At 35.9% G+C, this 23,002-nt stretch overlaps 1 protein-coding gene across 2 annotated transcripts in view; it reads left to right on the top strand.

Moving 5' to 3' along the window:
• LOC110097170 (protein RST1) overlaps positions 1 to 23,002 on the top strand; it is a gene marked incomplete at its 3' end in the record, with an annotated part of 86,770 nt that overhangs the window by 5,754 nt on the left and 58,014 nt on the right. For both annotated transcript variants that reach the window (XM_028698881.1, XM_028698880.1), the window contains 2 exon segments: positions 8,915 to 9,194; positions 16,427 to 16,677. In XM_028698881.1, coding sequence (XP_028554714.1) covers positions 8,915 to 9,194; positions 16,427 to 16,677 — 531 coding nt within the window.

Raw genomic sequence — 23,002 nt, 5'->3', positions numbered from 1 at the left:
TATATATATATATATATATATATTCATGATAAGCATTTTAAAGAAATCTAAAAACATAAAAAAAGCTTCATGTGTATTTTGCATAGCTATGATCATGGATTTAATTATTTTCAAATTAATCCTCACTCATTTCAAACATACGTTTTTTAATAATATGAGGCATAAAATGTTAAGTGTTGACGAGATGAGGATGCTCAGGTGGATGAGTGGATTTACTCTTAGATACAGGAGACAAAATGAGCATATATGTGAAAAGGTTAAAGTAGCTCCAGCGGAAGATAATATTAGAGAGTCACCTTAGATGGTTTGGTCGCATAAAACAGTGGCCTTCGGATGGCCCAGTTAGGAAAGTAGATGTATTAGATTTGACTTATGTTAAGAAAGGTAGAGGTAGATCTAAAAAAACTTGGTTAGAAAATATTTAAAATGATCTTTCTTTATTAGATTTAGATGAGAATTGGCTCTTAATAGGACATAATGAAGAAAATGGTTTCATGTACCCGATCACTCATAGTGGGATAAAGACTTGTTGTTGTTGTATGAGGCATAAAATGATAATTTAATATGCATCATCATGAAATAATGAGTAAACATTTGTGTTAATGCTAAGAAATGAGAAATATTAAAATAATGAGAATGAATTTAACGATGCTATGAAATGCCGTATCATATGAGTTAGGCGAGCCAATTTTGATGATATGCATTGAAAGACATGATTCTTGATATTGGGATTTGTTAGTCCAACTTTTATCAGGAAAAATAAATGGACAGGAATTCTTTTTTATTTTTATTTTTTATTTTTTTAATTTATTTTTTTATTTATTTTTTTTTTAAATGGAGAGGAATTCTTGATTCTTGATATTGGAGAGTTACTTAGTTCACCTTTATCAAAGGTAATTAAAAGAAATTTTTTTGACCCTTGATAATGGAGAACTAGTTATCATAACCTTTATTAGGGGGAAAAGTTTACACAAGGAGATTAATAGTTTAGGTTTTAAACTATGATATTCAAGTATGAGTCATGTTAGAAATGGTGTAAGTGTGATTATATATACGAGTTAAGGATAATGTTGTAAAAATTAATAAATTTGAATATAGAAATTATAGTTTAAAGATTGTTGTTGATGCTAATATTATTAATATTATAAGTGCTTGTGCTTCTCAAATAGGTTTGGATATGTGTTCAAAATTAAAATTTTAAAATAACTTAAAAAAATTAATACAAAAGATCCTCTTGAAGAAAGAGTTTTTATTGGATGAGATTTTAATGGATATGTTGGTAAAGATGTATGAGATTTTAAAAATATTCATGGTGGCTATAGTTTTTGAGCTACTAGTGAAGGTGATAGGGCCATATTAAATTTTTTTGCTAGGTTATGATTTTGTTTTTGTTAATACCTTATTTAAGAAAATTAAGGTTTAAATATGCACAATTGGGTATTGAGGCATTTTCTATTTGTGAGGCGAGGCATAAGCCTCATGACTTTTTGAGCTAAGCCTCAAAATCTAAAAATTGCATTAAGTCAAAATAAAATTAAAAGTGATTTTTTATATAATATCCAAATAATATGTTAAAGGATGACATATTAACTTTCTATTGAACTATGAAGTAACAAATTTACATATAGATGAAACAAAAAATTTTATGAGATGTAAAGTGTTAAGTGATAAATTATGTGAAATAGAATTGCGATCCAAATATTACAGGAAGAAAACAACATAAAATATATAAATTGCATAAAAATATCATAGAACATCTAATTTAGCTCAAAAAAATTTCTTTTTTAGTTGCTTACTCATCTACGTTTAATTCCTAAAGAAAGATGAAATGATTGACAACTCAAATAATGTATTTTATCATTACGAAGGGTATTTTTATTTGAGTCATTGTCATAACAAATTTGTCTCTTCCTACCTCATTCTATAAGGTCCATTACATCTCAATCTACTTCTTCATTTATTTCAGTTATCTTCATCTTTTATAAATATTTATCATCAACTTAAAGATAATACTCTAAATTTTAAGAGGAGATGGTGGTTGCGTGCAACCTTCTAGTGATCCTCTGAGGTGGCTACGACGATGGTGGCTACGGTGAAGGGGGTGGGCTGGAGGTCGAGACAGTTTAGAGGAAGTTGTTGCGGGTTGTGGATGCAAGAAGACATTATTATTTTGGGCTTTTGTATAGGATTTATGTAAGTTTTAAATAAAAAAAATACCTAAATAGAGTGAGGCGTATGCCTCATGCCATCAAGGCGAGGCGCGCCTAATCCAAGATGGGTCATATGCCTCATAAAAGAAGCTTAAGGCGTAAGCCTTGAGGCATTTTTTACTTGAATTATGCTGAGACGGGCCTCATGGTGATTCTCATATTGTATATTTTAAATAATGAAGAAAAGAGAGGAGCATGTCATCACTTTTAAGAATGAATATAGTAAAACTTAGATTGATTATTTTCTTATAAGAAAAATATATCATTTATATTACAAAGATTGTAAAGTTATTATGAGTGAAATTTTATGTATTCAATATTGCTTATTAGTTTTGGATTTTAAGATGAATGGACATAATATACAAAAAAAAAAACAAAATATTATCCTAGGATTGTATGGGGGCATTTAAAAAACACTAACAAGAATATTTTTGATAGTAAGATTCAAAATCTTAAAATTTTTACTATGCATGAGGAAGCTAACATTATGTGGGCAAAATGTAGCTCGTGATATTAAGAATATTGCAAAGGATGTGATTGGAGTTTTAAAAGGAAAATCTTTTAATAATAAAATAGTTGGTGGTAAAATCAAAATATGCAAGAAAAGATAACAAATAAAAAGCTTTGTTATGAAAATTGGTTTATGTATAAATACTTGAAACATTGGGAAGATATAAAGAAGGTTTGTAAGAAGTTTAATAAATCAATATATGATGCAAATAATTTAGCTTTTAATGATTTATATAATAGATTATATACTAAAGGAGGCGAAATATATATATGTATAAGTTAGCCAAACAAAGAGATAGGAGAAGTAATGATTTAGTTCAAGTGAAATGTATTAATGATGAAGATTAAAAAGTGCTTTTATTAGAAGAAGATGTTTAACAAAGGTGAATGAGATATTTTGATAAAATTTTCAATGAAGATTATGAGAATACGATTTATTTTAGTAACTTTAGCACCCTTAATGAAAATAAAGATTTTTTGCTTTTATCAGCTTATTAGTAAAATCGAAGTTAGAGAGACTTTAAAGAAAATGAGTGTGGAAAAATAGTTGGACCTGATGATATTCCAATTAAGGTATGAAAAGCATAAGAGATGTAGGAATTTCTTGGCGACAAAACTTTTCAATATTATTTTGAAGACTAAAAAGATGCCAAATGAGTGTAAAAGAAGTATGTTGATTCCTATTTTTAAGAATAAAAGTGAAGTATAAGAGTGTGCGAATTATAGATGAATTAAGTTAATGTGTCATACTTTAAAACTATGTGAGAGAGTTATTGAGCATAGGTTATGGCGTGATACTAAGGTTTCTCAAAATCAATTTGGATTCATGCTGGGTAGGTCTACGATGGAAGCTATATATTTATTGAGAGGGTTGATGAAGAAGTTATAGAGAATAAGGAGGATCTACATATGATATTTATTGATTTGGAGAAAGCATATGATAAAGTTCCAAGAGAAGTGCTATGGAGAGTTCTAGAAATGAAATGTGTTAATATTGCTTACATTGTAGTCATTAAGGATATGTATGCAGGAGCTATTACTTGTATTCAAATACAAGGTGGTTTGACCTTAGTATTTTCCTATTTCAGTTGGATTACATCAAGGATCAGTTTTAAGACCATATCTTTTTTTTTAGTCATGAATGTTCTTACTGGAGATTTGCAAGAGGAAGTACCATAGTGTATGTTTTTTGCTGATAATTTTCTTCTTGTTGATAAAACTAGTGAGGATTTGAAGGTAAGCTTGAATGAATTATGAAGGTCAACCTTAGAGTGTAAAGGTTTTCGTTTGAGCAGATCTAAATTGAATATATGGAATGTAATTTTAGTAGTAATATATCTAGTGGGGGGATTATGGATTTGGACGATCATGTCATTAATAAGAGTACATGTTTTAGATATCTTGAGTCTATTATTCAAAGTGATGGTGAAATAGATGTGGTTATTGTTAGAAGAATTCAGTTAGATGGTTGAATTAGAGGTATGCATCAAGCTTGTTTTGTGATAGAAAACAACCCCTCAAACTTAAGGGAAAATTCTATAAGATGGCGGTGAGACCTACAATGCTTTATGGCACATAATTTTGGCCATTAAAAGAGAAGCATGAAATTAAGTTGAGCGTTGCAGAGATGAGGATGCTCAAGTCGATGAGTGGCTTCACTCTTATAGAAAAAAATGCGAAACGAGTTTATATGTGAAAAAATTGGAGTAGCTCTAGTGGTAGATAAGATTAAAGAGAGTCGCCTTAGATGATTTTGCCACATAAAATGTCAGCCTTTTGATGACCTGTTAGGAGAATAGATGTTTTAGATTTAGCTATGTTAAGAAAGGTTGAGATATACCTAAAATGACTTGTTAAAAAATATTAGATATAATCTTTTTTAATTAGATTTAAATGAGAATTTGACTCTTAACAAGATACAATGAAGGAAAATGATTGATGTTGACATCCAACCGTCCATTCTTATCCGAGGAGCTGAAGATTGACGACCGTGATAATCCAACGTTATCTTAAATTTTTATTTTTATTATACGTTTTCTGTTTTTACCCTTAAGGGTCTAATCTTATGTAAGCCCTAGAGGCATGATCGTCTTATTTTAGTTTCTTTTTTTTTTTTCTGAGGCCTATATATAGAGGCCCTTGCTAGTGTAATTGTATGATGGATTAATAAAAAAAAAAATTGTTTCTACACTTTGTTCTTGAGAGCGATGGGAGTTCTTAGGAGAGTGAAGGTCCCTGTGGGAGAGATGTTGACCTCAGAACAAAGAAAAAAAAAAAAATCTCGCATACAAACCTTGCACCTAACGGATCCGCGAAATCTGCCCGAAATCCCGCCGAATCGCTGCACATTCGGCGTCGTTCAGGGATTCCTGTTCGCAGAGCCTCGATCCTCGCCTTCTCTGCGTCTATAAAACGAAAGGGTTGGCTCTTCAGTTTGCGACACACACGAAGCCGCTCCCTACCCGATCTCCTCCATCTCAAACCACAGCTCCCGATCTCCCCCATCCCGAACCCTTCCTCTTCGGCCTGCTCACAATCTCCTCTCCCACTCCCGACACCTTCTTCCTCTGCTCGTTCCATCTCCACAGCCTCTCGACTCCCAATCGCCACTTCCGATCTAAACCAGGGAGCCGACCTAGCTGCTTTCAATCAAGAGAGAGAGAGAGAGAGAGAGCTAACCCGACCTTGCTCTTCTTCCAGCCTTGCCCGCGCCTCTCCCAACCTACCTTCTCCGATCCCATTGCCGCCTCCTGCCCAAGCTTAGGTAAAGGATATATATATATATATATATATATATATTATGTCTAGTCGCCCAAAAATCACTTTTCCTTCTTTTTCCTTCGTTTTTCTCTCTCCTGGGCTTTTCTCTCTCTTCAAAATATCTCATTTCTATATATATATCCAGACTGATCGTCCCGGACGATCGAAACTTCGTCCCGGGACGAAGTGGCTCTGGACGAATTTCGTCCAGACGAGATTAATTAACGTCCCGGCGACTTGTCCTCGGGAGAATTTTCGTCCAGACGATGACAATCAACAACGAAATGTTTTACTAACAAATAAATGAATTCGAGGGATATGCAATGAACACAATGATATCCCACCAATCAATACAGGTTAACAATGATATCCCACCAATCAATACAGGTTAACAATGATATCCCACCTTCAAGGCCTATAACAATGAGAATTCACTATCAAGGGCATAAAGCCTACAAAATCCGATTCTCTATCGATAATTCGATAGAGTCGACCAGATTCAATCAATAAAAAAAAAATGACCCCAAACACCCCGATGATGGCTGTGTTGTATATAGATCTCAACCGGAGGGGTTTCCAAATATTTTCAAATGTCTCATAAATATTCAAAATTCATAGCTCCTAAAATACCCATAAAAATTCAAAAATCCAAAACTCCACAAAAGTCTCAAAAATTCTAAAAATATTTAAAATTTGAAATCTAACTATCAAATGCTTATAGCAAAATCCATCAACCCTCCACAATAGTTTGTCAGGGTGGATAACTTAAAAATTACTTCAGCTCACAAAGAGCCAAATGCCTAGTCAAAAATATCACTAGGATCCATTCTTAAAAAAAATCTCCTACCAGTAAGGACGTGGTACGTGTCCTCTAACCGGCAGTTTCGCCGCCAAATGGTACTGCAGGTAAACGGTTATGACCAGGGGCCCTATGAACCGAGTGGTTTTGCCGCCAAATGGGACCACGAAATATCGGTTATGACCAGCGCCGATACGTTCCTTATTGGCATCAAATCCTTGAGATATGAATCAATAGGATATGATCGACAGGGCACAAAGCCCTCTGTTAGCTAAGGTGGATTCAAATTTGTCCCATCAGACAAACATTCAACCCCGGTCTACAAGGTCCCCTTGGACGAAGCAACCCATGGCTGCCGACAAGGATCCTTCTGTCAGGTTGGGTCGACTATCTCTTCTGACTAAGTAGACTAGGAGGGACCACGATGGCCCGGGACGACGGAACCATGGGATCTTGATCGGGTCCATCATCCATTCCCCCACCATCCGCTTTAAGTGCAAGATGGTGCAATTTATGTTTTAAATATCATTTCCATCCGAATACCCAAATTCCCAAACTTCCAAACATTTCAAATACCTAAATCCATTGCTGCTATTATATGCTAGATAACATGTATACTCTACGTATCTGATCGACGACTTGCCTTAATCGAAAGTTCTCGCTCGTCATCTGGAGTGGTAATTAAATATAGGGGCTTGCGCCTATAGGAAACCAGAACTCAAATCATAAAGTCCTCACCAAATGAGGGCGAAATATCTGGGTAGTGTCTTATCTACAAACCCATCTGCTTTCCAAAATTTACATCGGAACTTATTCTGTTAAAACTCCCTCGCCGAATAAAAGAAAAGCGAGCAGATGCCGGGGCCGAATTTTCGGAGCCCACAAGAGAATCGTAGTTTCCACCAGCCACAGGATTGGTCTGGGCTCGTGGCTTGAAGTTCCTTAGTGAAGGGCAACGCATCTCCCGTCAGCCGCAAGAAGCGTTTGGGCTAACGGTTTTATCTTTTTCTTTGTTTTTACCCCCTCCTTATTTTTCCTTTAATCTCCGGCTAAATCTTCCACTAGCTGCTGGCTTTCTACCACCCATACTCTTCCCCACCACCCTAGTCCACGACCCAACCTCCATCGCTAGCCTCTTCCCCGCCGGATCCCAAAGCACCGGCCAGTTTTCCCCTGACCGCCGGTCTTTCCAACCTTTCCCCATAGGATCCTCAATTCCCTCTTTCATTTACGACCTTCCTATTTTAGCCTCCCCAATTTTGGCACTAGATTTGAATTCAAAATTCAAATTTGAATTTGAAAATTTTTCCTAAATTAGGTTCTCTATTTTAGGAAAGTTATTTAAATTATATCCAATTAAGTTTCTAATTGGATTTGATTTAAATTATTTCTTCCTAAATTAAGATCCTAAATAAGGCAATCTCTAAATCACTTTTCCTAAGCCCTAGTCCACCCCACCATGCCGCCGGCCTCTCCTCCACACAACCCATTGATTTCCAAATTCAAATTGCTTCATAATTATTTTCCAAATTTAACCAATCATTAATTTGGAAAGTCTTTTATTTTGAATTTCAAAATCTTTCCGGATTAGTTAGACTAATTTAGGACACCCCCCCAAAAAAAAAAAAAAAAAAAATCTCTCCAATTCAGAATTTTAAATTCATATTTATTTTTTCCAATCACATTCAATGCAAGGGTCCACATACATCGAATCTAGACACCCCCTTCCCTCCCTCATTGGACGGCCCCTCTCTCTTCTCTATCCAAATTATTTTCTCCCTAATTAAGAGTCCAATTAAGGAGATAATTAACCCCTCTCTTCCCTCCCTTCCTTTCTTGTTTTAATTCAAATTCAAAACCCTTAATTAAGGGAAATTTGAAATTAAATTTCTGATATTTAATTTGATTCACCTCCCTCCATCGTTCTACATCAATGATTCATATAGCTGTCCCCACATAATGGGATAAAGGTTTGATGTTGTTGTTGTTGTCAGTTTCATGTTCATACATTGTTCCTAATTTAATTTTCGATGCATTAACTTTTAACTCATGTATTAAATTAATATCTAATTCATGAAGGTCAATGTCATGTCTGTGAAATTTTAAATGACACAACCATACTATGTTCATTCATTTAATCATGATGAAATAAATTAGGATAGTTGTAGTGAGAATTGTGTCTGTCCAGATTGTATGCATTTGTGACGCATTATGATTGTCTGGAAGAGTGGTGAAAAAGGAGCATGACAAAGTTGGCTTAGTGCAAGATACTCTTCATTGTGGTGATTGCTAGAATATGAATACTTTGAAGGGAAACATTTAGCAAACCATTCCCTATAAAGGTTATTATCAAATCAATAGTAGGTCACACACGAGTCACTTAGGCTCTTGGAATCAAAATATTATGACTTGAAGGTCATGGGTTTAATTCTTTACAATAGTTTTTATGTCAAAGAAAGGTAAAATCGTTGGACATCAATCCCTCCACAGACCTCTTATTAATGGGAGGTTCATGCCTTGGATGTCGGTTATTTTTATTATTTTTAAATAAGCTATTCACTTGTGTTCCTGAAGCGGCTACAAATTTTGTTATTTTCATGCATTTACTTATTTTATTATTATTTGCTTCTTCTAGGATGTGGCAACTGATGCTCGAAAGTGTAGTGTAGAGGTTTTGTGCATGCTTCTATCGATTTGTGCTTCCTTCCATAGAAAAGCTCTGGTACAAGTTGAGCCTGTTATTGAGATCTCAAGGCATTTGCTGGTGGCCCAAAAGGAGCTTGGACTGTGCTATGCTTTTGAATTTGTGAATGTAGTTGTCTCTGCTTCTGTAATCCTCGCTCAGGTGGAGTTTGAACATGATCAACTTTCTGTTCTAAAGCTTCTAATACTTCTAATGGAATGGAAAACAGAAGGTTGGTTGTACATTCGAATCTGTGGTACTTCAATGATCTGTTTTAATGCTTGTGTAATTATAATAGTTATGTTGGAGATGCTCTGATGAGGTTTCTAAATGAAATAATTGCACTACTCATTATATAGGACTTGCATTTGATGTGCTTATTTATCGAATATTCATTGAAATTTACCGTTATAAGTACCTTGCCATTATTTTTGCAACTTAGAATTCTAATAAATATCTTTGGGATGCAGTTTTTTAGTTTGTACTTTCTTATCATAGGAGTAATTTAAAGGTATATTGCATTTTTTTTTCTCTTCAGTCGGGTGTTTTGAAGTGCCATCATTTATTGCATGTGCTTATATTATTAGAAGTGTGGGCAGAGAACAACAGAAAAAGTCAAATTTATTTCATAAATGGATAAGGTTTCAAGGGACGAGAGCAAATTTGCTATATTTTCTTACAAGTGAATTAGATTCTACTATTCTAGGGATTGTTACTTCATAAAACAAATGTCATTCAAGTAATTTTATTCTTAGTTTCTTTTTTGCCCTACAATTTTTATAACCTCAATCAAGTCCCTCAAGCTGATTATTTGTCTTAAGGTCACCGTCAAGAACAAGTCTATTCATGCATGTATATAAATTTTTTTTTCCTTTTTATCTACACGATTGTTCTTATCATAATGAAATTGAGAGTTTAGATAATATGCAACAACATATATGTGTTGGTGTAATTGGTGATTCTACTTTTCATCTATAATTTCTCAAATTTCTTTGTAGGCACTTTCTTGACCTCCCAAATCTCTTGCTTTTTTTTCTTTAGTCTTATTCATAGCTTCATAAATAAATCTCATTGCTGGGGTCTTCTCATCATCGACCATTCTTAGTAATTTTTATTTAAAAGTTTTATAGTCATCAAAATATAATTTATACTACACAAAAAATAATGATCTTTTATATTAATCTTCTTCACTTGTTTTTTTGTTTTTGTTTTTTGTCCCATAAACTTCTATTCTCTTCTTTAGAAGCAAGCATAGCTTTTAAGGGTTGCCTTAGCTTCTTAAATCTTTGCAAAATCAAGCAGTTGGAAATCTAGCGAGAACAAGCCGAATAATTTCTTTATCAGTGAACTTTCTCATTAAACTGAGCAGCAAGAGTGATTATAAATAAACTTACTAATAAATTTTGCCTTCAACAAAACATTTCTATTGTAACGACAGTCTCAATCTCTTAAGCATCAAATCAATGTAGTTTGCAGCACATGGAGTTTAATAGAGATGTTTCTCGTCTCCATTAAAAATCTCCGTGTAGTTTTGTAGGCACTTGCACTACTTTCTCAACAACCTCATCCAACATTTGAAGCAATAATTGTGCATCTTCAAAAAAATTTAAGCATTAAGATATTCATTAATTGAAAAGAATTGAGCACATGAAAACTTTGCACTATTTCGTATCAAATAGAGCACATGAAAACTTCTTCCCAATTTCAACAAACCCTTCCGGTTGTTCCTTATAGATAGTTTCCTCCAATTCTCCATATAAGAATGCGGTTTTGATATCCAATTATTCAAGATTCATGTCCATTTGGACAACCAAGGAAAGGAGCACACGAATTGATGTGTGCCTTACAACTGGTGAAAGATTTCTTCATAGGCCATCCCCTTTTATTTTATGAATCCCCTTGCTACAAGCCTAGCCTTGTACCTAGGCATTTCTTCAACATCAACCTTTTCCTTTCTTTTGAATAGCCACCTACAAGAGACCAGCTTCTTCTCTCTTGGCTTCTCCACCTAGTCCCAAGTGTGATTATTCCTTAAAGAGGTCATCTCCTCTTCCATAACAAGCTTTCATTCACTTCTCTTCTCACACCTCATTCCCTCCTTGTATGTGGTAGGTTCATCACATTACATAGAACTAGCTAAAAGAGCATAAGAAATCATATCAGCAAATTTATACCTTTGAGGAGCCTTGGTTAAGCTGAGTTTTGTATCTAGCCAGCCCATAACTCCTTTGCAACTCTATGGATTCGTCCTCGATTTCTTCATTTTCAGCAGCAACAACACCTTTAAGATTGCTTTCCAACACTTCTATTTCTACATGATGTTGCTATCCTGAACTAGAAGCCCTTGAACACCTCCCAATAGTTGTAGGAACTTATGTTTCATCCATAGAAACTAACTGAACCCTTTCAGGAGCAAGATCAGCCATCTCATGTTTATTAAAAGTGACATTCTTGTTGATTATGCACCTAGGATGTTCTGGTTCCAAGCACCGAAGTCTATAGTCCTTCACATTTTCAGGTTAGCCTATGAAAATGCATTTGATTGCCCTTGGTTCCAACTTTCCTTGCTTGATGTGAGCATATGCTATACATCCAATTACCCTGAACTCCTAGTAACATGCTAGCTGTCCACTCCACATCTTTTGAGGGTTTTTTTAAGTCAATTGCATTTTAAGGACACCTATTGATAAGGAATACAACCGTGCTCACTGCCTCGGCCCAAAATGACTTAGGAAGCCTTGCATTGTCCAACATACACATCACCTTTGCCATAATGGTCCTATTGAATCTTTTGGCCAACCCATTCAGTTGAGGAGTGTGTCTCACAGTTAGGTGTCTTGCTATGCCATGCACCTTGCAAAACTCGAACTCATTGGAGCGAACTCCAATCCATTATCAGTTCTAAGCTTTTTAAACTTCTTCTCGACTTAATTGTCCACAAGAACCTTCCATTCCTTGAACCTATCCAAGGCCTCATTCTTGTATTTTAAAAAGAAAACCCAAAGCTTTCTAGAATAATTATCAATTAAAGAAAGAAAGTACATTGCTCCTCCATGAGACTCATGCTTGGTTGGCCCTCACAAATCATTCTGTACATAATCCAAAGCTCCCTTAGAATTATGTCTTGCGTTTCAAAATTTTAGCTTTCTTGCTTTGCCAACTATACAATGTTCACAAAAGTCAATCTTCTTGGGCTTCAAGCTCCTAAATGCTCCTTGCTTGTGCAACTCCTCCATTCCTCTTTGGCTAATATGTCCCAACCTTTGGTGCCATAATATAGTCTCATCCACTTGAAAACTCACCAAGCTAGCTAATCAATGTTTTTCCTTGCAATGTATATACACCTTTCATTCTCACACCTCTGAATATAATAAGTGAACCCTTGGACACCTTGAGACTTTATTCCTCACACTTAAATGTGTTAGATGTTGGTTCTTATTTGACATGTTAATTCTGTTTTTACTTAAATCTTTGTTTTTAGGCTATTTTACTTTTTTTTCCCTTTTGGGTTGTTTAGTATAAATAGAAGAAACTTGCATTGTTTTATTAAGCCACCCACCCTCTCTCTCTCTCTCTCTCTCTCTCTCTCTCTCTTTTGACAGAGATAGCCAAACAGCTTGGCTCTCTTGATCCAGTCAAGAAAGCAAGGGTGAACCGGCGGTAGGCAGCCAGAGAGCTTGGCTCTCGGTCCAGGAAGAAAAGCAAGGGTGGAATCGACGGTGGGTAGAGAGAGAGCTTAGCTCTCGGTCTAGGCAGGGAAGCAAGGGGAACCAGTGGTGGAGGTGCAGCCGCCAGAGGGGGACCGACGGTGAGAATCTGTGGTGGATTCAATTCAAAACAACAAGGTAGGATTTAAGATATCTTCCTTCAAGGTTTTCCCATAATTGGTATCATAACTTGGTCAAAAAAGATCAAGGGGAAGGAGGAAGATGTTTCTTGAAATCAAGAAAAGGAAATTTTAGCAAAGCGGTGGAGTTTCTTGGCAGTTTTTTTGGACAATAGGTGGAACTAGTGGTGGAAGCTTTTCTAGGCTATTATTTGTGGACAACAGGTGGAGGAGAAGTTGGTGGAACCAACGGTGCAAAGGCTATTCTTTGTGGACATCAGGTGGAGAACAACAGTTGAAACCAATGGAAGAAGCCTTTTCTGGGGTGTTTTCTATGGAAAACAACTGGACTGAAGAGCTGCTGCAATATTTTTGAAGGAAAGATGTTCGTGACTAAGCTTGAAATTGAGAAATTCATAGGTTTCAATAATTTTAGCCAATGGAGGTTGAAGATGAGGGCTCTTCTAGTTCATCAAAGTTTTGATGCTGCCTTATCAGAGGAAGGGATCTTGGGGATAGAAGAAAGATTGTGTAGGGATGTGCTTAATAAGGCACATAGTGCAATCGTTTTGTGCCTAGGAGAAGAAGTTCTAAGAGAGGTTGCTGATGAAGGAATGACTATAGAGATTTGGACAAAATTAGGGTCTCTATATTCAAAAGCTCTCTAGCCAATATGCTTTATCTAATGGTTGATTCCAAGCCCTTGAACAAGCACTTGGATGAATTCAACTGGATTATCTTGGATTTGAAAAGCATATGAGTGAAGATTGAAGATGAAGATCAAGCAATCATTCTACTAAGCTCATTACCTTCTAGGTTTGAGCATTTTGTGGACACCTTGTTATATGGGAAGGAGACCCTTGCTATGGTTGAATTCAAGATTGTACTCAACTCCAAGGTGATTCAAAGTGGGGGTTGAGATGAAGCATGAAGGGGTGGTTGATGCCCTTGTCGTGAGAGGTAGACCCAAGAAGTGGGAAGCTAATAACCATGCTAGATCCAAGTCTAAAGGTAAGGTGAAGTGCTTCTTTTGTCACAAGGAAGACCACTTTAAGGGGCAATGCCTAGAATTGAAGAACAAACATCAAATCCAAGAAAAGAGTAGTAGAGATGCCTCATGCATGGAGAAAGGGTATGAAAGTTCAAATGCCCTTATAACCTCAAATATTGAGCCTAGCAAGGAGTGAATACTTGATTCCGGGTGCTTTTACCACATGTGTCTAAATTGTGGGTGGTTTGAAGAGTTGGAAGAGAAGGAAGGAGGTTTAGTGTTCTTAGGGAATAACAAATCATACAAGATCCAAGGATAAGGCAACATTTAGTTGAGGCTCCATGATGGATTGGAGAGGATTCTCAAGCAAGTAAAATATGTATAAAGTATAAACTTAAAAGAAGGGGGAAAATGTAGAGGGAGAGAGGAGAGCTTACAGTTTTAGAAGAAAACAAGACTGATTTTTATTCACTTCCAAACAATATAAGTCACCCCTATTTATACTAAACAACCCAAAGGGGCAAAAAGGTAAAATAGCCTTAAACAAATACTTAAAGTAAAAACAGAATTAACATTTCAAATAAGAATCAACATCTAACAAAATATTTAAAATTATCTATCTTTCGGTCAAATGATTTCTTTTTATTTCTTATTTTTTTTTTGTGATTTATTAGATCAACTACTTAATCAAAATCATTCTCTTCCCTAATAAATGGGCCAGCTCATGAGCCGATTCCAACTTGTAGAATTGAGCTTGTTTGTGAGCTCAAACCCAATTAATAAATCAAGATTAAGATCAATTGAGCTCGTTTCGACACATTTACATCCTTCCATGGGGACACAATAAATCTCAAACGGTAGGATACAAACACATTTGTATGCGAAACACACATATGAAGATCATATCATGTGAAGGTCGTCTTATTATTTTGATGTTAGCTCCAGACATGATTCATTGATAGCAATTTTTCCTTTGTTCTTTATCTACATTTAAAGCTTTTCATTTTTGTTCAAATATAAACTGGTTGGTCATATCATATGATGGCTTGATTTCATTTACGTCTAATATAAAATCTTGGTGCCTCCTTGCTCTTCCCTAGTTATTTTCTTTTGCCTAACGTAAGGATGCTTTTATAATGGCCATTTGAACTATCAGTAATCATTTAAATTAGATTTAGCAAATTTCGATAGAGGTGCTTTTGGTGCAAGTGGAATCCCCAGGCCTATATTGTAAAATCCCTCAGAATTTCATTTTTTTGGGTGCAGTTAGTCTGTACGAACTAACTTTAGTACGGACGAACTGAAGAAAGTTTTGAAAATCTGTATGGTTTGTACGTACGAACTGCCTGTACGATCTGAGTAAAGTGCATGTTCGTCCGTACGAACCTGAGTTCGTCCGGGACGAGCAGAACAAAATTTTTGCTCGAGAGTATTGTCCAGGGACCAAATTAATTATCGTTTGTACGCTCGTGTCCAGAGAGCTTCTTCCCGGGACGAATGGAAAACATCGTCTGGTCGATCGAGTTTATTAAATAGATGATTTGAGATATTTTTGAAGAGAGAGAAAGCTGGAGAGATAAAGAGAAGGAAAGAGAAGAGGAAAACTTGGTTTCGGAGGCCGCAGAGCGATTTTCATCCGTCGACGCAGTTGGAAGAATTGGTCGACTCGTAGTAGTAAGGAATCTGAATCCTATTTCTGATTGCGAAGATTTCGTGTTTTGGTATTTTTCTGCTCAGTTTTGTGTTTCCGTTACCAAAAAACGTGCATAACTTTGTATTAACGAAATTTTTACCGTGTAACTTTTGGTATGTTTTAGAGATTATGATTTTACATGTTTTGAATATTTTCTAAAGATTTTTCACCAGGTATTTTGAATTTTGTGGGATTTTTATCGAATAGAAAATTATCAAGATGTTGAAAAATATTACTTCAGTACAAGAAAGTTTTGAAACGTTGTTTTACACGTTGCTTTACGAACTTTTATACTGTTTATTGATTCTTTTACTGATGATTATAAATTCACATGTTTCTGTATTGACTACCGTTTCTGTATTGATTAATGTTTTTGTACTGATTCCTATTTCTGCATTGACTCAATGATCATGTGTAAGTGACTGATATGATTTAACTGATTGACATGCATATTGCTTTCATACCATGCTTTGATTTCAGTTGTAGGTATTTGGTGACCTGCTGGGCTTTTTAAGCTCATTATATGTGGTTAATGATTTTAGGTCAGGGCAAGGGAGCGGGAGATTGAGGTTTATAAGGAATCTTCAAGTTTTTGTTCCTTTTTGTTATAGTTATTCTTTTGTATTTAGGACTGGATGGATTTGTGATCATTGCTGAAGATCCTGGGTGTTGTAAATGACTTTTGGAAAATGGAAATATAATATTTACTTGATGTTTTAAATTATAGATTTTTGTTAGACTCTTTAATACTGATTGATGACTATATATAGCTATGGTAGAAAATTGATTTAAATGATTGACTGAATAATTCTTCCAAGTTAGATCTTGGGGCGTGACATATATCTTGCTCGCTTGTCATATAATCTGCTCTAACGTGCTATACATTGTCTGTTTTGCTTAATGTATGTGCTGACGTTTGTCTTGAAATCATTAGAAGCTTTGTTAATGTTGCAGAGTTGAGTACCAAAAGAGCTTCATGCTCTCTCGGTGAAGAGCTTCTCATAGTTTTCCCTGTTATCAACCTTTTATCGTCTCCATCTAAGCCTGTTAGAGCAGCGGTCACTCATTTGCTTTCACTAGCTGAAAGTTTTGTTTTAAATTTCATGAGTGTTTTGAAAAAAACAGAAGTTTCTTTCACCGACTGCCCCATTCTGATTGAAGCGGAGACTATTCCTTTGAGGCTTCTCCATCATCTTTTCACTCAGGTTAGAGAATGTCTTTTTTATTTTTATTTTTTGGTTGTTTATTCATTGTTAAATTTTGAGTACAATTACACTGAATGCCTGTACTTGCAAATGCATTTTAAAGTGCTTTTCATATCATGAATTGCCAAAAATCTTGAATTTCCTTTTTTTTTTAATTGGTACACATTTTGCTGCAATACCTGCAGTTTTTACTGATTTCTGTGTCCTCTTTTCTGTTCTGTAAATGCACGTCTTCCTTTGATTATATGCAGTCAATCAGGATCATTTGTGTTGAATTTCTTCTTTTTGGTTTTCTTACAAATGCAAAAACTGTATTCTGGCTATTGCTTTTTGTTCAAACAGTTTTGTTGGCCCTAGGATATTTTTACAATTTTAATCCAGTATTTATTTATTGGCTTAATGTGACCTTGTATTTGGATTTTTTTCTTTCCAATTGTATAGTTTTTAGACCGGTAAGTTTTTTTTAATTAAAGTGCGTTTTTCTTGTGGTAAATTACATATCTGCATTCAATTTCTTAATATGTAAAGGCCAGTCATGTTATCACATTTTTGAAACTCTGTATTGGGTCTCAGTGATGTAAGGAACACTTCACCCGGGCCTTACCATAACAGAACAATTTATAAAGAATAAAATGTAAAAAATGTAGCTCTCTTTTCCCTCTAACCTATTTCTCCCTATACATGAGCTCATAGCCCTCTATATGTAATTTATTGATGGCAGCAGATTATGCCAACAAGCTTGTCATCTATGATGCACACACTTCTCCTCAAAGAGGCATGCAGTGTCTGACACTTATCCGACATAACACACGTCCGACACACCTCGACATGTGTCAGACACGCCAAAAAACGTGACTGATTAAAAAAATATTAAATACAACGAACATGTATTAGTTCATTTGTAACTTTCAAAAAATTTAACACTTGCTCTCACACTTATGATTTTTGTAAGAATTTGCTTATGTTGGTGGTTGGGCAAAGAATCGTAAAATTTCTACCTCTTTTTCTTTAGCATCTCAATCTGAATGGTCCAATGCCCACCGTGAATGATTGGTTTAAGTAGAAGGTTGCATGAATTAACAACAACATAGGTGATATGTTCGACATACAAAGTCACTGCTGGGTCGATTTGCTTGTAAGCCGGCAAGAAGTCAAAATAAGGACATAGAAAATGAAACAACAAAAAATATTATATAGAAATGAAGCATGTATACTAGCCCAATACATTGACGAGACGTATAGAAAGTTATGGTACTTGTGAGGGCTAAGTTTATTCTTCTCATGTAACAATAGGGTGAATGCATTTATATGATTATTATCAAGGTATTTATCTAATATTAATTAATCAATGTCAGTTCTACAAATTGTGATGTTTCCAGAAGCAAATATTGTATCAAACGTGCAAATACGTAGTAAATACTTAGTTAATATACAATAAATACATAATAAATATGCAATACATACTCAGTAAATATATAGTAAAAACGCAACAGCAAAAACATAACAAAAATGGAGTAAATAACTTTGTGTTGCAGAGTTAACTTGTTAGTGAACTTCTTAAAGCATTCATCCAGAAACAATATATTCTCATTGCTCAGCATCTCCTTGCCCTTGTATTCCATTATTATACTTGCAGGTTGAGGCAGTATTTGAACGTCTTTAATGCTGATTGGTTCAGCTAGGGCATGGGTCTATGTTTTCTGCTTCTTCCCATCCTCCTCTTAAGTATTACCAATTCCTCTTCTAGTTCATCAACTACTTTCTCTTTGTTGATGATAGGAAGAACAATTGATTCATCAGGGGCTTCTTGCTTGATTTGGAGTAGAGCATGTATTCCTTCAGTTGGGATGCTATCCTTGTAGGATGAGGAGGGAGTAGGTTGTTGCTCAGGATACATTTTGCATTGAGCAATGTGATGATTGAGCTTGTCATTAATTCATTATACTCTTTCGTCTTGATGCTCAAACCTCCTGCTCAACCTAACTTCAAGTTCATGGAAGAACTTTGTGCAAATATCCTGGATTGATTTATTCATTTTCTCATGGAGAACATGCAATGCCTGAGTGGAAGTTGGAAAGTGTGCTTGCTTAGGAGATTTGGGGGGGGGGGGGGGGGGGTGGGGGCATCTGGGAGGAGGGGGGTTTGATGGGAGGAGGGGGGTTTGATGGGGAGAGTGAGGTGTGTGGGTGGAGAATTCTGAATTCTGTTCTTGCAGCTTGAGAGGGTATTTTCTGAGGGGAAGGAGGAAGGATGCGTGATGGATATTTGTGGATGTTAAACAGCTTGTCTGCTTCCTCCTAAGTAACTCCCTAGAGGGCATAAAAAATCTGCAAAGAATTTATTGTTAGCAAATCCTCATTCTTCTTAGAGGTTTTAATTGAAATTTGAAGCATGATAAATTTGTGTATTTACTTGTCTTTCCTTTAAATTATCAAATAAATTAGAGGTATTTTTGAAGTTATATACAAAATTATCGCCCTACAAAGGAAATGGGGCCATTGGTTAGGGTACTCAGGGGCATGAATTAAAGCGCACTCAAGGAATCAAATCTATATAAGATCAAATATTATTTTAGCAAATGAATTAATAAAATGAAATAAAAATGATAATGAAGATCTTAGCCCTCACAAGTAGCAGAGGCACAAAATCATTGATGTAATTAGCTGGCTTGTGCATTGCAATCTTCCTAGAGGTTTTATTAAACTCTTCAATTAAAAATTCTCTAATAGACCTCGCCCTGTTAATTGATAAAAACTTATATACATTATTTGATATTGTATGGAGCCTCCTAGGGGTTTGAAAGTTATTAAGTTGGAAAAGTAAATTTGAACACAAATAAACAATAAATATTTTAACATAGTAGATTGGGGGGGAGTTTGTCTGTTCAACTCCAGCATTTTACTCTTTATTTTCTTTGATGAGACTCCTATAGGTGCAAAGTGTAGGCAGGAGATCTCTTCATCTTTGTTTGGTAGACCAGTAAGAAGGGCCAATTCATCAGTTGTGAACGGTATAACATGACCTTTTATTATAAAGCATTGTCTTGGAATACCACACTATCAGAGGAGCTCGTAAATCAGTGGGATTTTCTGCTTGAGAGCAGTGAATTTTAGAAATTGGTAAATATTTAATCTTGTTAAATCTCAACCTCACGATCCAAAGAGAATCCACGGCTGTGAACAGTAATCCGTGGGAAGACCGCCTGGATCACATTAATTCCTTCCATAGTTGATTTATTGATTTAGGAATGATTGTATTCTCATTATTCTTGAGTTATTTGTTTCCTTATCAATACACCTTCTATAGATTTATAAATAAGGAGTAGATTGCATAATAAAATTCATGCTTTTCCCTTCTCATTCATCTCAAAGTAACATGGTATCAGAGCCGAAAGAATTGAAGAAGAGGCCTTCATAGCCGCTAAAAAGAACGATCGAAGATTGTCGGAGGAGGAGAAGAAATCAGCGGACGAAGCTTGGCGAACTGATGGAAGCCGAAGCCGCAAGCCATGCCAGAGAGACTAGCTGAAGAGGCGACCCGTAACCCTGATCCAAAGTTCCGATCCGACGGGAGGAGCAAATCGTCGAAGGAGGAGAGTCAAATAGCCACGAACGAGCCAAATAGGCGACCCGTGAATCAACGAAGCCGCCTGATTTTTTTTCTTTCCCATAGAAGCCGGCCCATGCCCTATTATAATCTGAGCCTTTCAAAGGCTAAGGTCCGGTTCGGTTTAATAAAACCGAGAAAAAAAAGAGGAAAAAAATGCTCTTATTTCGACCTTCATTGTCGAACAAAAGAGAAAAAAAAATCCTGGGAAGCCTTCATTGCTATCCAATGTCAGAAATTAATTCCTCCCAAACTGTTAATCAAACTGAGGAATCAATGGTGCACCAAGGACGAGGTGACCTTCAAAGCATGCAACCTTCCTATCATCTAAATGAGAAGAACTACCTGAAGTGGTCTTAATTTGTGAAGACTTACTTGAGGGAGAAAGGTAAAATACATCACCTCCTTGGAGGAGGACCAAAAGAAGGAGATCCCAAATTTGAGGCATGGGATGAAGCATACTCTATGATTATGTCATGTTTGTGGAATTCTATGACTCCAAAAATTAGTGATACATTTATGTTCATTTCCACTGCAAAAGACATGGGATGCTGTCAGGCAAACCTTCTCCAAAATTCGCGATGAGGCTCAAATCTTTGAAGTTAAAGTCAAAGTTGGAAGCACAAAGCAGGGGAGTAAGACCATGACGGAGTATGCCACCATTCTACATAATCTGTGGCAGGAACTTGATCATTATAGGTGCATAAAAATCAGATGTCTGGAAGATGTTGCGATCCTAAAGAACTTTATTGAAACAAATAGAGTTTATGATTTTCTTGCAGGATTAAATGCAGAATTTGACCAAGTTAGAGTTTAGATCCTCGACAAAGAGGAGATGCCATCACTCAACGAAACCATTTCTCTCATCCGCAAAGAAGAAAGTCGACGAGGAGTGATGTTAGAACCAAAGGTCGTTGAAAGCTCAACAATAGTGATGAACAAAGAATCATCATGGAAGGAGAAAGGTAAATATTCTTCAAAATTCAAAGATAAAGACTTACTTTGATGCAGCTATTGCAAAAAGTCAAGACACACAAAAGAAACATGCTGGAAGATACATGGAAACCCCCCCAGCAAGGAGTGGAACCAAAAGGGTGAAACAAGAAGCACATCATATGCCAACAATACTACAAGTAAGCCAGAAGCACAGTCCAGTCTTGGAGAATTCAATAAAGAAGATATTGATAAATTGAAACGACTCTTGGTATCTCTTGAAAAACCAAATGCTTCTTTTTCACTTGCACTCTCAGGTAAGATTCCAATTTCTATTAGTTTAAGTGCTTCCAGAAATCATTTAAAGGAATTATGGATCATTGATTCAGGAGCCACAGATCATATAACTCACTCACCCACCCACCTCATAAACTATACTCCTTGCCCAAACAACAAAAAAATCATTACTGCTGATGGTTCTCTTACCACGATAGCTGGCCAAGGAGACATCATATTATCCCCATCCATCACCCTAAAAAATGTGCTCCACGTACAACAATTATCCACAAATCTGATATCAATACAAAAACATACCAATGACCATAATTTTCAAGCCTTGTTTAATCCTACTTATTGGTTATTTCAGGACCAGAGATCGGGGAAGAAGATTTGACTTGCTAAGGAGAGAGCAGGATTGTACTACCTAGAAGAACTAAACCTATCTAAAAAGAGTTGCTCTTTGTTATCCTTAATCGATAGGAATTCCACTATTTGGCTTCATCATTATAGATTAGGACACCCATCCTTTGATGTCCTAAAACATATGTATCCACAACTTTTTCATAAATTAGACAATAAAATTTTTCATTGTGAAACCTGTGAGTTGGCTAAACATAAAAGAACCTCATTCCCAAACAAAAGTGAGAGATGTGCTACTCCTTTCTACCTTATTCATAGTGATATATGGGGACCCTCTAAAATCCCCAATATCTCTGGGGCACGCTGGTTTGTGTCATTCATTGATGAATGCACTAGTCTCTTGGATCTATCTCGTTAAACATAAATCTGATGTTAGCACCATTGTTCCTATCTTTCATTCCATGATCAAAAATCAATTCAGGGTAAAAATAAGGAGTATTCGCTCTGATAATGCCAAAGATTATTTCAACCAAATCCTTTCCTCCTACTTCCAGAGTGAAGGGATCATCCATGAGTCCTCATTGTTCACACCCCACAACAAAATGGTGTTGCAGACTGAAAAAGGCTCTATATGGGCTCAAACAATTACCAAGGGCCTGATTCAAAAGATTTTCTAAATTCATGCTCCTGAATGGGTATCGACAAAGTCAAGGTGATCATACATTATTTTTTAAACACTCAGACTCAGGGGGAGTCACAATATTATTAGTGTATATGGATGATAGTTTGTTTTCCTAGGGTTTGGGCATCTTGAATTTGGCTGAAATTTGAGATCTCTTAGATTTAGGTTTCTTTGGGCTCTAGCGGCGTCTAGAGATTTGGGAGAGATCGATCCTCCTCTCGAATTGAGGATCAATTGTATCTTGCTATTTTATTCATCGACTAGTGGAATACAAGCTTTTCTTTGAGTTTTCTCTCAGATTTCCTTGTCGTTTTGCTGTTTTTCTGCTGTAAACAGCAGATTTCTGCTGTATTTTTGCTGTGGACAGCAGTTTCCATCGGATCAACTTCAGTTTTGGTGAGAAACACTTGGGAACTCAAGTGTTTCCTATCACATCTCTTGAAAATAAGATAAGCTCACCACCTC

This window comes from Dendrobium catenatum, unplaced genomic scaffold (assembly GCF_001605985.2).
Source record: "Dendrobium catenatum unplaced genomic scaffold, ASM160598v2 fragScaff_scaffold_1172, whole genome shotgun sequence".
Lineage (NCBI taxonomy): Eukaryota > Viridiplantae > Streptophyta > Magnoliopsida > Asparagales > Orchidaceae > Dendrobium > Dendrobium catenatum.
This window is presented reverse-complemented; position numbering and strand designations above follow the sequence as displayed.